Here is a 14349-nt window from a genome sequence, read left to right on the forward strand (position 1 = left end):
GTAACTTATATCACTCTTGGTTGCAATATAGTCACTTCAATTCTTTAGGAGTAAACCACTTAAAATGAAATCAGAATATGTATAACACCAATATATTTTCACCCGTAGACTTTAAGTGTCATTTACACTTGAAACTTGCTTAATAGTAAATGACTGTAGTGAAATCAACAACAACTTGAACATAGAACGACATGTGCAAAATACCAGAAATGTCCCTTTAAGCAATTATAGAGTCCCTTTAAAGCAGTGAGTAGGTTACTCCACTCAACATTTAACTTATTTTAAATGTGTTACTTCTTGTTGGCTTAACCATCCAAAGCTCCCGAACTCCACTTGCTGGGATCCCAATGTAGTCACAGTCTTATCTGCTCGATGCTGGAAGTCACTGCAGGTGAACCATGGAAACTTGCTTGCAGCACGGTCGACGGTAGGCACAGACAGGCCCCTTCACCTCGTGTCGAGCAGGCTGAGTTCTCACTGTAACCCCCTCCGTGGGTAGATACGTCACAAGGCGTTCTTTTTGTTGTACAGACATTTATTTGGCTGCTAAATGCCGTGAGAACTGAATAAAAACATAAAAGACAATGTGCATTCAGTACAAATTCTCATAGAGAACAATAATGATAAACAACACAGGTTACAATAAACAAACACAAAAGTAACAAATAATACCTCATTGGCCGCATCCACTTTGGGGGGAATAAACGGGGGAAATCTTCTCAGTATCAATGTATTGACTTTAACTGATATCATGGGCTGGAAAACAGCAGATCTACATGTGGCAGCAGCAATGCACTTTAGCTGTTGCACGCTGAAGCTCTCTCTCAGAATGAACTGGCTCAGTGGCTCTGCCCTGCTCTGCTAATTACCAGTGATCGAAAACACCCTTGCTCAATCAGCAGATCAGGCTTCAACTGCTCAGAGGTTAAAGTGACTTTAGTCAATCAATCAACATAAATCTCACCTCAATATACATTGAAATAAAGTAGAAACACATAGAAACATGAAATTGACATGAAACAAAAAACATTATGAACCTTTTAACTTATGTACTATTTATAAATGAACTTTAATTCTGAAGGCAGCTTTAAATCTTGATGACAGCTACACAGTTAGTTCACCTTAGAAGAAAACTCTACTAAATAAATAAATAAATAAAAGTCAGTGAACCGCCCAATGAGAGACAACCAGTATGAGATACAAAGACAACAATCTAAACTTTAGTATGTTGAATCAACAGTGATACAATAGAGCACCGAAGTCTGACGTCAATATCAGTAAGTAGAGGGCGCAAATCCACGGGTTCATGTACTTTTTATTTGCATTGTAATCCCCATAGGGGGATTTTAGATCGCCTCATATAAGAACTGTGTTTGAAAAATAAACAAATGATCCAGGCCGTTTCACTCATATGGATATGAAGAATCAACTGACTGAGAGAAAACGCTATTGTTACCGCTACTGAATTAGTTACATTTTCGCTAGAAGCAGACTGTATCATATATGAGTGACTGACTGTCGCAAACGATACAGAGACACCTCCCTGACAATAACGCTAATATTTTTGGACCACAACGCTTATAGTAGACAATAAAGATCACCCCATGTTATTCTCCATAGAGAAATGACTTCCGTGAACCAGGGGAATTGAGGGGACGAGCGAGTTACGTCAGGACTTTGCGCTCTATACATGCACAACATATGGCTGGCTCTCTGTTGGGTAGAATAGTTGGCATGACACGGTTCATTTAAGGCCATCTGATACGGATGATTGCTTCACAACAACCAGATTAACCTCCTGACCCTCCGTTCAGCCGAAGGCAACGAGGGATTAACACTTATTATTTCTGCCTATAGCACTGTTGTTTAGCACTGTTGTTTCTCAACAACGTAAACAAGTAGAGTTGAAAATTAACACTGATAATTGTACATTGTAAAAGTGTGGACAGTTCAGAAACCCGCATGGTTTTGTCATTTCAAACCAGATTTTACCTTTTTTAATTTAGGTGGTGCAACCACTTCCTTAAGTGACTATGTGTGGGTGGCTGGGTGCGTCTGAGCACAGAAACAGCATGGTTGTTAATGCACATATTAACTGTATATATGGTGATTCCGGGTGTGCCAGTACAGTACAGTACAGTACAGTACAGTACAGTACAGTACAGGGTACAGTAGAGGGACCCCCACACGGTAACTGTCATTTCTCAACCGTTTCGGACACGGGGCGGCTCTTTCTTTGTTGAATGCATGAACAATGGCTCCTATTTCAGCATGCTAAATGTACTTAAAAAAATCACACACGTGTGAACTGAGTGGTGCAATTCCCCCCCCCCCCCCCCTCTCTCTCTCTCTCTCTCTCTCTCTCTCTCTCACTCACTCTCTCTCATTAGAGTCACTACCCCTCTCACTGTTTCTGGCGCCCCCTACTGCTATTATTAAGTCACATACTCATGCTCACACAGACAGACAGACAGACACACACACAAACAAAACAACAAGTACAAGGAAGCTGGTTGTAGGAGTGGTTTGCACCACTCAAAAAACATGTGAAAATAGCAGATCTGTGAGCTTGTAGATGGGCAATTTTCAAATAGCCTAAGTTGAAATAGGGCTGAAGAGGTTAATGTAGGTTTTGTTAATAACAATTAAAATCTACAAAGTAACTCAAGTGTTCAAAGAATTGCAGTGGAGTACAATATGTTTTGTCTCTGAGATCTGTGGAGTAGAAGTAAAAGTATTGAAAATTGAAAATACTAATAGTAAAGTAAGAAACAAAAATAGTACAGTACTTGAGTACATGCACTTACCCGTATGTACTTTCCACCACAGAGAATAACCCATTCTGGGCTGGAACAACTATTGGTGTTTTAAACATTGTTGTAATTTAGCTATTGAAAAATCGTGTCGCAAATTTGGAAACATAGGTAGAAACATAGCTTTTTCAGAAATCTGTCAGGACGTAGAAGACATTTTTTGAATCTGATCTCAGGTCAGAATGGGATAATCTTAGTGTGCCATCATTGCTCCCCCCCCCCCCCCCCTCAGTGAACTCAATTCAACAGTAAAGGCTGTGGCTCTGGGTTCTTCTCAAAGTGCTGTTCTTATCTGGACCCCCAGCTTTGTCTCTCTATGTCTCTGTGTCTGTAGAACCAACACTTAGTGGACCTGCAGGCCGCGCTGAAGCAGAGCAGGCTATATTACACACCTCCAGGTCACCTATATCTGCTCAGCCTTTCATGGAATTAGATCTAGGTCTCTCTGCCTTCAACACATTACCAGCCCAAAGCACACCGTGGCTCCCAGCCCAGACCTCACACTGTGGCCCCACATCTCTTTCCAACCCTATCCAATTTGTCAGCGGGGGAAAAGGGGTGTCAATTCTTTGTATTTATTCTTGTCTCCACCAGGCCGAAGGCATGGGGAGAGTTTTTTTTATATAGTGTCAACAACACAGACAATAAGTAAAGACTGAAGTAAATCTAAACAACCAAATGGTTATGATACTTTCTCAGTAACTAATCATCGGTGTGGAGTGGACGATTATTAGTGGAGGATGAATACTATATATATATTAATGCTGGGCCGTTATCGGCGTTAACGTGCTGCGTTAACGCGAGAATATTATCGCGCGTCAAAAAAAATATCGCCATTAATCTATTCTCAAAGTTGGGTCTGGGAGCTGCGTCTGCATTGACTGCATAAAGCGAGCAAGCTAGGAATTTCACTTTGATAGTTTTACCTGGCCGAATTACTCTGTGGGAGGGAGAAGTCCTAACCTAACAGGGACAAGGTGAAATAAATTACTCTGAGAGTGGGGCGGTAACAAATCCTAACCTAACCGGACACGGGTGAAATTAATGAACAGTGCGGCGTGCCACATCAAACGTCAGCATGCAGGACTCTGTGAACCCGGGTTTGCTTCAGGGGAAATTTCTTTACAAGAAGCTTCCCAATGGAAACCTCGACAAGAACAAGGTGGTTTGTACCCTGTGCAAAGCAGAAATGGCTTACTGTAGGAGTTCTTCAAGTCTGAAGTATCACCTAACGCACAAGCATTCCTTTGCGTTGGTTGATGATAGCGAAGCTGCCGGCGGGCCAAGCACTAATATGGCTCCGGGGAAAAGTGTTCGTCAAACTACAATGTTGGAGTGCAACCGTGGCAAGCCCGTCAGCCCAACTCTATCAGCCAGGCTAACTAACCTCCTAGCTCAGTGGATTGCCATCAACTGCCGGCCTATCAGTGTGGTTGAAGATGATGGGCTCGAGCTTCTTCTCCAGGCGGCCACAGGCGACCCATCTTACAAACTACCTGCAAGACGAACTATCACAAGGAGAATCCATGACCAGTACGCCCCAGAGAAAGCTGCGAAAGATGAAAAGTTGGCCGGGGCGGCGTGTGTAGCACTGACTGGGGACCATTGGACATCTGTCAAAAACGACAACTACCTTGGCGTTACTGTACACCTCATCGATGTCAGCTGGGAACTTCACTCGTTCGCCTTAGGTACGTTATGTAATTTAAATTAATTTACCACGGTGAAGTTGGTCTCGGGCTGGATACCCAGCCATCCTGGCTGAATATCCAACCTGAAACCAACCCCACCGCGGCATGTAATATCGCTAATTCAGCCTAAAATTTACACAGCTTTAGCTAACGTTATCAGGGATCGATTGATTTATTTTACCACCAGCCAACATTATACGTTTGCTAGCTAGCCCCAACAACGCCAGCCTGCTAATTGTAAGTTTCCTATAAATAGCAAACTTATTCTGATCTACTTTGTCTCTCCTATAACGTCAGGTGTGATTAAAACAGAGGAGCGTCACTTTGCAGAAGCGTGTGCCAGACAGTTTCTCGACGTCGCTAATCAGTGGGGCATATGTGAGGGGTGGGACGCCCCACTGGAGGTACAGTAGGAGAGGGAATAGGAAACCCCAGTACCGATGGAGGTACAGTAGGAGAGGGAATGGGAAGCCCCAGTACCGATGGAGGTACAGTAGGAGAGGGAATAGGAAACCCCAGTACCGATGGAGGTACAGTAGGAGAGGGAATAGGAAACCCCAGTACCGATGGAGGTACAGTAGGAGAGGGAATAGGAAACCCCAGGGTTGGGATTGGGACGCCCCACTGGAGGTACAGTAGGAGAGGGAATGGGAAGCCCCAGTACCGATGGAGGTACAGTAGGAGAGGGAATAGGAAACCCCAGTACCGATGGAGGTACAGTAGGAGAGGGAATAGGAAACCCCAGTACCGATGGAGGTACAGTAGAAGAGGGAATAGGAAACCCCAGTACCGATGGAGGTACAGTAGGAGAGGGAATAGGAAGCCCCAGTGTTGGGATTGGGACGCCCCACTGGAGGTACAGTAGGAGAGGGAATGGGAAGCCCCAGTACCGATGGAGGTACAGTGGGAAAGGAATAGGAGACCCCAGTGTTGGCCCACAACCTGCACTGCACTTCCTGCATGACACTGGATGGGAAGAGAGTGGTTTTTCCAGGGGCAAGCGCGTGTGGCCTGGTTCTGAGATTACCACTACATCCTGTTTATATCTCCCAGGTCCTAAGGTCCCACCCCTCACACATAGCTGAAAAGATCACCACCATTGGAACCGACAGCGCTCCCAACATGATAGCAGCAGGGAGAATATTACCATTTGAGCACTTGCCCTGCGTTGCTCATCTTGTACAGAGGGCCGTTGTAATGTCACTTTGGGATGGTGGTTTTGATGGTGTACTGGCCAAGTGTCGAAAAGTGGTCGGACATTTCAAACACAGTCCGGCTAACTCAGACGAGCTGAATGCCCAGCAAGCATCCCTTGAACAAGACCAGGAGTCACTCATGCAAGACGTTCCAACACGCTGGAATTCAACCCTAGCGATGATCGTTTGAGGCGCAACAGAGACGCAGTGCACGCAACGCTGGCTCAGCAGACCCACAAGCTGGCCCTCCCAACACATGCTGAATATGAGAAGTTGGCAAAGCTGGAGAAACTGCTGGAGCCATGCAAGTAAGTGTGTGTTGTGCTGTGCTCTGTGTGTGTGTGTGTGTGTGTGTGTGTGTGTGGGGGGGGGGGGGGGGGGGCTGTGCTGTGCTGTGCATGTGTGTGTGTGTGTGTGTGTGTGTGTGTGTGTGTGTGTGGCTGTGCTGTGTTTGGGGCTGTGCTGTGTGTGCAACTGTGCACTGCTGTGTGTGTGTGTGTGTGTGTGTGTGTGTGTGTGTGTGTGTGTGTGTGTGTGTGTGTGTGTGTGTGTGTGTGTGTGTGTGTGTGTGTGTGTGCACACTGCTCTGTGTGTGTGTGTGGCTGTGCTGTGTTTGGGGCTGTGCTGTGTGTGTGTGTGTGTGTGTGTGTGTGTGTGTGTGTGTGTGTGTGTGTGTGTGTGTGTGTGTGTGTGTGTGTGTGCACACTGCTCTGTGTGTGTGTGGCTGTGCTGTGTTTGGGGCTGTGCTGTGTTTGGGGCTGTGCTGTGTGTTTGGGGCTGTCACTGTGTGTGTGTGTGTGTGTGTGTGTGTGTGTGTGTGTGTGTGTGTGTGTGTGTGTGTGTGTGTGTGTGTGTGTGTGTGTGTGTGCGTCCTGCTGTGACATTGTGGCGTCGTTTTTGGTGTCAACTCACCCCTCTTAATGTGTGTGTGTGTGTGTGTGTGTGTGTGTGTGTGTGTGTGTGTGTGTGTGTGTGTGTGTGTGTGTGTGTAGGTACGTCACTGAGCTCCTTGGTGGGGAAAAATATGTCTCCTGCTCTGTCGTTTTACCTGCCCTGTGTCATCTCCTGCGAGCAATGAAGATCTCTGATGATGATCCTGCCTACATTGTGCGCTTCAAGACTGCCTTCATCAAAGACCTCAACCAGCGGAGGGAGAAAACAAACCTGGAATGGCTGAAGGTATGTGACACTGACCAGAAGATAACTGTATTGTCTGACCATTATAGACTGTTAAGCCAGTAGATTGATCAATGGATAGATGAATGAGTCATGAAGAAATATGGAGGATTTTGAAAGTTACATTTTCTAACATCCATCAATCTTTATTTTATTTTTCATCAAAAGGTGGCCACTGCTCTGGACCCACGCTTCAAAGATCTCAAATGCCTGCCCAAAGCAGAGAGGGAGCCAGTGTGGGGAAAGCTGAGTGACTTGGTGAGGGCAGAAGAACCTGCTCTGCAGCCGCCCAGGGAGGAGAACCCTGAGCCACCTCAAAAGAAGACAGCCCTACTGCTGATGGGATCAGAGTCAGAGTCAGAAGACGAGATACCAGTAGTAGACAATGTTGTAGAGAGGTACAAGGTAGAGCCCAGTGCCAGTTTAGATCAGTGTCCACTGAAGTGGTGGTCAGAGCACACTGCTGTTTATGGTAATGTGGGCCCACATTGCCCAGAAGTACTTGGGGACTCCTGCCACAACTGTCCCATGCGAGAGACTGTTCTCTTTAGCAGGCCACATTGTACAGAAAAAGAGATCTAGTTTGTCACCAGACAATGTGAACAAGCTGGTGTGTCTGAGTGACTGGTGGAAGAAGGAGAGGTAGAGGTTGGACTCAGGTCATGTCACAAAGCTACTGACTGTAAACAGTTCTTCATCACCTCTAGGTTTACAGTTTAATTAATGTAATATCCCAGAAAAGGGGGTTGTTCTTGCACCAACTGTTTCAAATTGCCTGTATGGTAACGTGTTTATGGTTATTCGTGTTTAACTGAATAAACAATGTATAACACACGTACATCGTATTGAACATTATTATATTTTCAATTCATTACCAATTATGATAGGGCTCCTGGTCTAATGGGCCACGTGGCCCGTTCAAGGATGTACTTCTGGTCATTATTCAGGTAGCGCACACATATTTGCAATGCCTTCGGCAGAGTTCAAATGAGCCATTTTAATCTAGATTAATCTAGATTAACTCCAGAATTGCAGTGAGATTAATCTAGATTAAAAAAGAAAATCTATGCCCACCACTAATATATATATATATATATATATATATAAATATATATATATAAATATGAATTATTTTATGATTTTTTTTGTGGCATTCGCCTTTATTTCCTTTTTTTATGGAGGGACAGACAGTAGGCTGACAGGAAATGGGGAGAGAGATGGGGGGATGACATGCAGTAAAGGTTGTCGGGATCGGGAGTCGAACCCACGGCATTACCAGCCAAGGTACCTGGACTGCTGAGCCAAAGCCCAGGGCAAAATATGAATAGTGAAAATGCCATAGAATCTCTGTGCAGCGTTAGAGTCAGTGTCACTGTGTGTACGGTATATCATATACTGGTGTTACTACAGGGGATGACTCAACCGCTGGAAACAGACCACAAACACACACCCATGTGCGCACGAATCCACACACGCACGCAGAAACAGACCACAAACAAACACCCATGTACGCACGAATCCACACACACACGCACGCACGCACGCACAGCACTGATACGGTGAAAAACCGTCATCTCTGGCCAAGTTCACTGCTCAATGAGCCTCTAATGACTAATTGGATCCTAGTATAATTTAATGGAAGGAACCTGTTCAACCCCAGAAATCCGTTTAATCCATTATGTGAATTTATCATCCTCTCGCGTGCGTGAGTGCGTGTGTGTGTGTGTGTGTGTGTGTGTGTGTGTGTGTGTGTGTGTGTGTGTGTGTGTGTGTGTGTGTGTGTGCGCGTGCGTGCGACAGGCTATATATAGTACAGTATTATGTGGTTCTACTGTGAATGTTGTTATGGAGGAGAGATATCCCTGCTGATGTCTCATGGCCTGTTATTGTTCTCTTATTGTGTTGTTGTGTGAAGCCTATGGAAATGTGTTTTATTTTTATTTATTTTATATATATATATATATATATATATTATTATTTTTTTATCCCACGATTTTGTAACCCATTTTCACCCCTGTGTCAATCATCTAATGTGATCCTGGGCTCTACACACCCTCCGCCAACCTAGTCCCCATATGGGGGACAAGGGGAGAGCAACGGACTTTAACTCATGCTTCCTTCATGCCTGAGTGTCCAAGTTGCTCCTTTACACCTGACAGGGGGGAGTTTCCCTGGTTGGACGTAGCGCGTGGAAGGAACACGTTATTCCAACCAGTTCCTTTCCCCTCCATCAGGCGCCCCGGCTGGCCAGGGGGAGGCAGTTTAGAGACCAGTTCCTTTCCCCTCCATCAGGCCCCCCGGCTGGCCAGGGGGAGGCAGTATAGAGACCAGTTCCTTCCCCCTCCATCAGGCGCCCCGGCTGGCCAGGGGGAGGCAGTTTAAAGACCAGGATTACTGCATGTTTTTTGTGAGGGTACCTCACCCTATGTGGAAATGGGTTTTATATTGTGACTAATATTAGTTGTGCATGCTGTATCGACATACATGATCTACGTACATTGTAATTTGTAAATGCCTATATGCAATCCTCTGGAAACCTCTCTACTGTTAACTGTGAAATTAAATGTAGGCCAATAATAATATTGAGCATATACTGTAAGAATTGTTAGGCTACTGTACGCCTTGTATGAGTTTGGCTGAGCTTTCCTGTGCAGACTTCCACTCTCCATGACATCACAAAAAAAGTGCATGTTGAATGTTGAGGGTGGGGCAGATTTAGCGACCTACAGTATGTGTGTAGTTATGAAATATTGTTCATAAGGATGCCAAATATTCTAACATTTAAGTGGCCTATACTGCCCCCCCTACCTCCTCTCTCACTCACTCACACACACACACACGCACGCACGCACGCACACACACAAAGCGGGGTGTGGAGGAGGAAATAAGGAGCCTTGTTTACATAAATCCTTTTATATAACCGTCACAAACACACGCCTGGAGTCACGTATACGTTACGTGTCCGCTGACAAGATTAAAGGCTTTTTTTCTGGCACTGTATGCATACGGTAGAGGAGTAGAGAGAACTGATTCGACACACTTAAAACTAAAAGCAAATAGACTATAGAGGACTCGCGTGAATCATTGTAATTATAGTCAGGTGTGCAAGAAATTATGATGTTCTACCCGGTGCAGAATATCAGCCTACAGACACACAGGCTGCATGCATTGATTCATAATATCAGCCTACAGACACACAGGCTGCATGCATTGATTCATATTGATAATATCAGCCTACAGACACACAGGCTGCATGCATTGATTCATATTGCATGCATTGATTCATATTGCATCACTCGGACTCGGACACTCATTTTCCTCCGTCGGTCCAAACACTGTAACACAGTGATCTGATAGGCATCAGCAGCTGTTTTAACTTTCCCTCCTCAGACACAATCAGTCCGAGATATACCGTCCAGTCCACGTGTTTATATAGCACGATAAAACTTAACGCATGCATTCAGCAAAACCAACGACTGCGTCCAATTCCAATCACAATCAGTCACAATTAACAACCGCTTGGACATTCATGCACTTTTTTATTTTTTTCTTCCCTTGTTTTATACAGAGCACATGCTAGACAGTCTCAAAAACAAATGTGTTCGGTTATAGCCTCGTTCGGTCTGTCTGTTGTCATTGTTTTGTGGAAGAAAACGTGTGTGTGTGTGTGTGTGTGTGTGTGTGTGTGTGTGTGTGTGTGTGTGTGTGTTTAGAAAGATTCAAAAGATTTTTCAAAAATAGCAGACAAGCTCGTAGCGGCGCGCTATGAGCTTGTAGATCTGCTATTTTTCAATAGCTAAAGCATGACATAATGCTTTACTTAAAACACCAAAAGTGTGTTTTCCGGTGTGTGTGTGTGTGTGTGTGTGTGTGTGTGTGTGTGTGTGTGTGTGTGTGTGTGTGTGTGTGTGTGTGTGTGTGTGTGTGTGTGTGTGTGTGTGTGTGTGTGTGTGTGTGTCGTATGGATGCTGAGGAGAGGAGAGCGCATACAGTGAAGAAGTAAAGACAAGTTAAACACCAGCCGGTCCATAGAGTATTGAAAGGTCCTACCTGATCACGTTAAACACCAGCCGGTCCATAGAGTATTGAAAGGTCCTACCTGATCACTTTAAACACCAGCCGGTCCATAGAGTATTGAAAGGTCCTACCTGATCACTTTAAACACCAGCCGGTCCATAGAGTATTGAAAGGTCCTACCTGATCACGGCTGTGTCTCCCTGTCGGATGGTGATGTTATCCGTGGCCCGCTGCATGTCAACACTCCGGACGGGGAATCCTGTGGGAATGAGACACAGGAGTCTGAAAAAGGACGCCTGCAGTTGTCTCCAACACGGTGATGATCTCCGCCCGACCTGCATGTTTAACGACAGTCCGTTTGACGCGCGGCGCGTCAATATAGATCCAACGATAACGGACTTCTCACAATGTCAAATATATGTCCCAAAAAACTCCTGGATAGGTTACGTTAGACTATAGGCTACTGTACATCCGACGCAGCAGCGTGTACACTACAGGTTGTTATTCAGTGCAACTAAAGACCAATGAAGTGTGTGTGTGTGTGTGTGTGTGTGTGTGCGTGTGTGTGTGCGTGTGTGTGGTCTTTTATAGTTCCACGAATGGACTGCGCTGCTTGCCTTCTATGGGGCAGACCAGCAGAGAGAGAGAGAGAGAGAGAGAGAGGGGGGGGGGGGGGGGGGACTCTCTCCCTTCATGACACCGTGAGACTCTCCCTATTGGTTGTCAGGACAACAGCACCTCCTCCTGGGGGGGAGGGTCCCTGCTTATTGTGGGACATTAACTGGAGGACAGAGAAGAATGGATGAGACGATTTACAGTTTTAGGTGTGCAATTACCAGAGTATTGTTATTATTATTATTATTATTATTATTATTATTATTATTATATTTTAACCCATTCTGACCTGAGATCATATTCATACGAGGTTTCCACTGGACACACACTGGTTTGATTAACCCATTCTGACCTGAGATCAGATTCTATAAATGTCAGTCGTTCTTCGATTTTTCAAAAATAGCAGACCTACAAGCTCGTAGCGTGTATGAGCTTGTAGATCTGCTATTTTTTAATAGCTAAAGCATAACATGATGCTGACACCAAAATGGGTTCACGTTCAGAATGGGTTAAGTAGAATAATACAAGTAGTTGATGATAATTAATTGATATATAAAAAATATATACAAAATATATTTAATATTTTAAAGATTTTATATCTTCATAACCATTTTGTGACCGCTCCCAGTATTTCCAACGACAAGTCGGCACTATTGAAGCTTTACAATAGACCGAAATAGCTTATTTTTTAATTAATCCAAAAAGAAATCAATCGAATAATCACTAGGAATTCAACATTGTTGTTGCAGCCAAATTTTGGTCACAATCTGCAGCAAAACACATTTAGAAACTCGATTTGAAACTCACTTCAACAAATCACTCTCCCATTTAAAAAATAAAACCATAATTCACTAGATGAGAAAAGAGAAGACTTGTTCTTGCTTAATGTAAGTCGCTCTGGATTAAGAGCGTCTGCTAAATGCCTAAATTGTAAATTAAGACAGATGTAATAATAATCAGTCTGTGATTATTATGTACTAGATTAGTGATGATAGATAGTTAGACATGTTTACTAAATTACTACACAGCATCACAGTGCAGACAGAGAGACAGCTGTTGATAGTCGATCTACACACCCCGACAGGGGTCTAAACATAGCGCTGTCATCCATATGAGAGACGTTTAAGTAGGCCTGACGTCGAAAAAAGTCTTCTGAAAGAATATATATTCAAAGATTCAAAAGATTTTTCAAAAATAGCAGACCTACAAGCTTATAGCGCGCCACTCGGTGGCGCGCTATAAGCTTGTATTACCACCGCTGAAGTGCCCTTGGAGAAGGCATTGAACCCCTACCATGACATGTTCTATGAGCAGGGCCTGGCTGTAAACAAGTTCTTGAGCTTAGTCCAATTACCCTGCAGGGTAAACATAGTACCTTTCCTTTCCTTAGTCCAGTTACCATGGGTAAACTTAGTACCTTTCCTTTCCTTAGTCCAGTTACCCTGGGTAAACATAGTACCTTTCCTTTCATTAGTCCAGTTACCCTGGGTAAACATAGTACCTTTCCTTTCCTTAGTCCAGTTACCCTGGGTAAACATAGTACCTTTCCTTTCCTTAGTCCAGTTACCCTGGGTAAACATAGTACCTTTCCTTTCCTTAGTCCAGTTACCCTGGGTAAACATAGTACCTTTCTTTTCCTTAGTCCAGTTACCCTGGGTAAACATGGTACCTTTCCTTTCCTTAGTCCAGTTACCCTGGGTAAACATGGTACCTTTCCTTTCCTTAGTCCAGTTACCCTGGGTAAACATAGTACCTTTCCTTTCCTTAGTCCAGTTACCCTGGGTAAACATAGTACCTTTCCTTTCCTTAGTCCAGTTACCCTGGGTAAACATAGTACCTTTCCTTTCCTTAGTCCAGTTACCCTGGGTAAACATAGTACCTTTCCTTTCCTTAGTCCAGTTACCCTGGGTAAACATGGTACCTTTCCTTTCCTTTTTGGCATGGCCAGTCTAATATAACTGCGTATAATAGATATTAGTCTGGAATCTGTGTGTGGATTTCCAAGAGGCGGGGGGAAAAAAGCCTCTTGTGAGAAACGCACGTGCCCCATATTTGTCTACTGAGCCCCGGTTGGTGCCCCACGACTTCGGGGGCAGGGAAATCCAATCACAACCGACTAGTGGGGCTGGACAAAATGTTCCCATGAGGGCTATATTTAATTTTTGCACTGGCAGATTTGTCTGTTTTTTCCGGGTCATGAACTTGAGCTCAATCATGACAGACATGGAGACGAGACACAGATCAAATGAAAACGTAACTGAACCATGTTAAAGGGGGTGTGAGATGTGAATATCCAATCCAATCCACTTTTATACAACAAGGTTGAAACAAAGTGCTGTACACAAAGAAATACTAGAATATCAAGAAAAAAGCAACAATAAGAACAACAGTACATAAACAGGGCAACATAAGGACACAATGCAGTGGAAGCAGAAACTCTTAATCAGTATATGTTCAAATGCCAAGGAGTACAAGTGAGTTTTCAGACGTGATTTAAACACAGGCAAGGTTTGAGAAGCTCTGTCTGACATGAGGTGGAAGTTCATTCCACAGTGTGGGTGGGTGCTACAACAGAAAATGACCTATCCCCCCCGGGCGGGATTTCAGCTTTGATTTAGGGATCTTGAGAAGTGACTGGTCAGTCGACCTCAGGAATAGAATCAGAATAGTCAGTCGGATCAGTAGTGTGATAGATGTGTAAAAATAGTGTGTATGTGTGCAGAAACAAAGTAATGAATCAACTCACAAAGGAACCAAAAACAAACAAACAACAAAATGTTTTCTGTGTAGGAGGGAGAGGCGCAGAATGGCCTTGACCAGCCTGCTTATATACTCCAGTCC

General features: G+C 44.3%; 2 protein-coding genes across 2 annotated transcripts in view; one reads left to right on the forward strand and one right to left on the reverse strand.

Moving 5' to 3' along the window:
• Window positions 1-11269, reverse strand: part of LOC310854801 (limbic system-associated membrane protein-like) — a 243186-nt gene extending 231917 nt beyond the window's left edge. Inside the window, exon 1 of the mRNA XM_083759487.1 lies at window positions 11074-11269. Coding sequence (XP_083615613.1) covers window positions 11074-11234 — 161 coding nt within the window. The 5' untranslated portion in view covers window positions 11235-11269. The remainder of the gene's footprint in view (window positions 1-11073) is intronic.
• Window positions 5960-7458, forward strand: LOC310876841 (uncharacterized protein; the record flags this gene model as incomplete). The annotated part of the gene is made up of 3 exons (XM_083790493.1): window positions 5960-6008; window positions 6693-6879; window positions 7045-7458. The coding sequence occupies exons 2-3, from the start codon at window positions 6775-6777 to the stop codon at window positions 7456-7458; spliced, it is 519 nt and encodes a 172-aa protein (XP_083646619.1). The 5' UTR covers window positions 5960-6008; window positions 6693-6774.
• Window positions 11270-14349: the final 3080 nt, after the last annotated feature.

The sequence above is a fragment of the Protomyctophum parallelum genome (genome assembly GCF_964188405.1).
Source record: "Protomyctophum parallelum genome assembly, chromosome: 2".
NCBI lineage: Eukaryota > Metazoa > Chordata > Actinopteri > Myctophiformes > Myctophidae > Protomyctophum > Protomyctophum parallelum.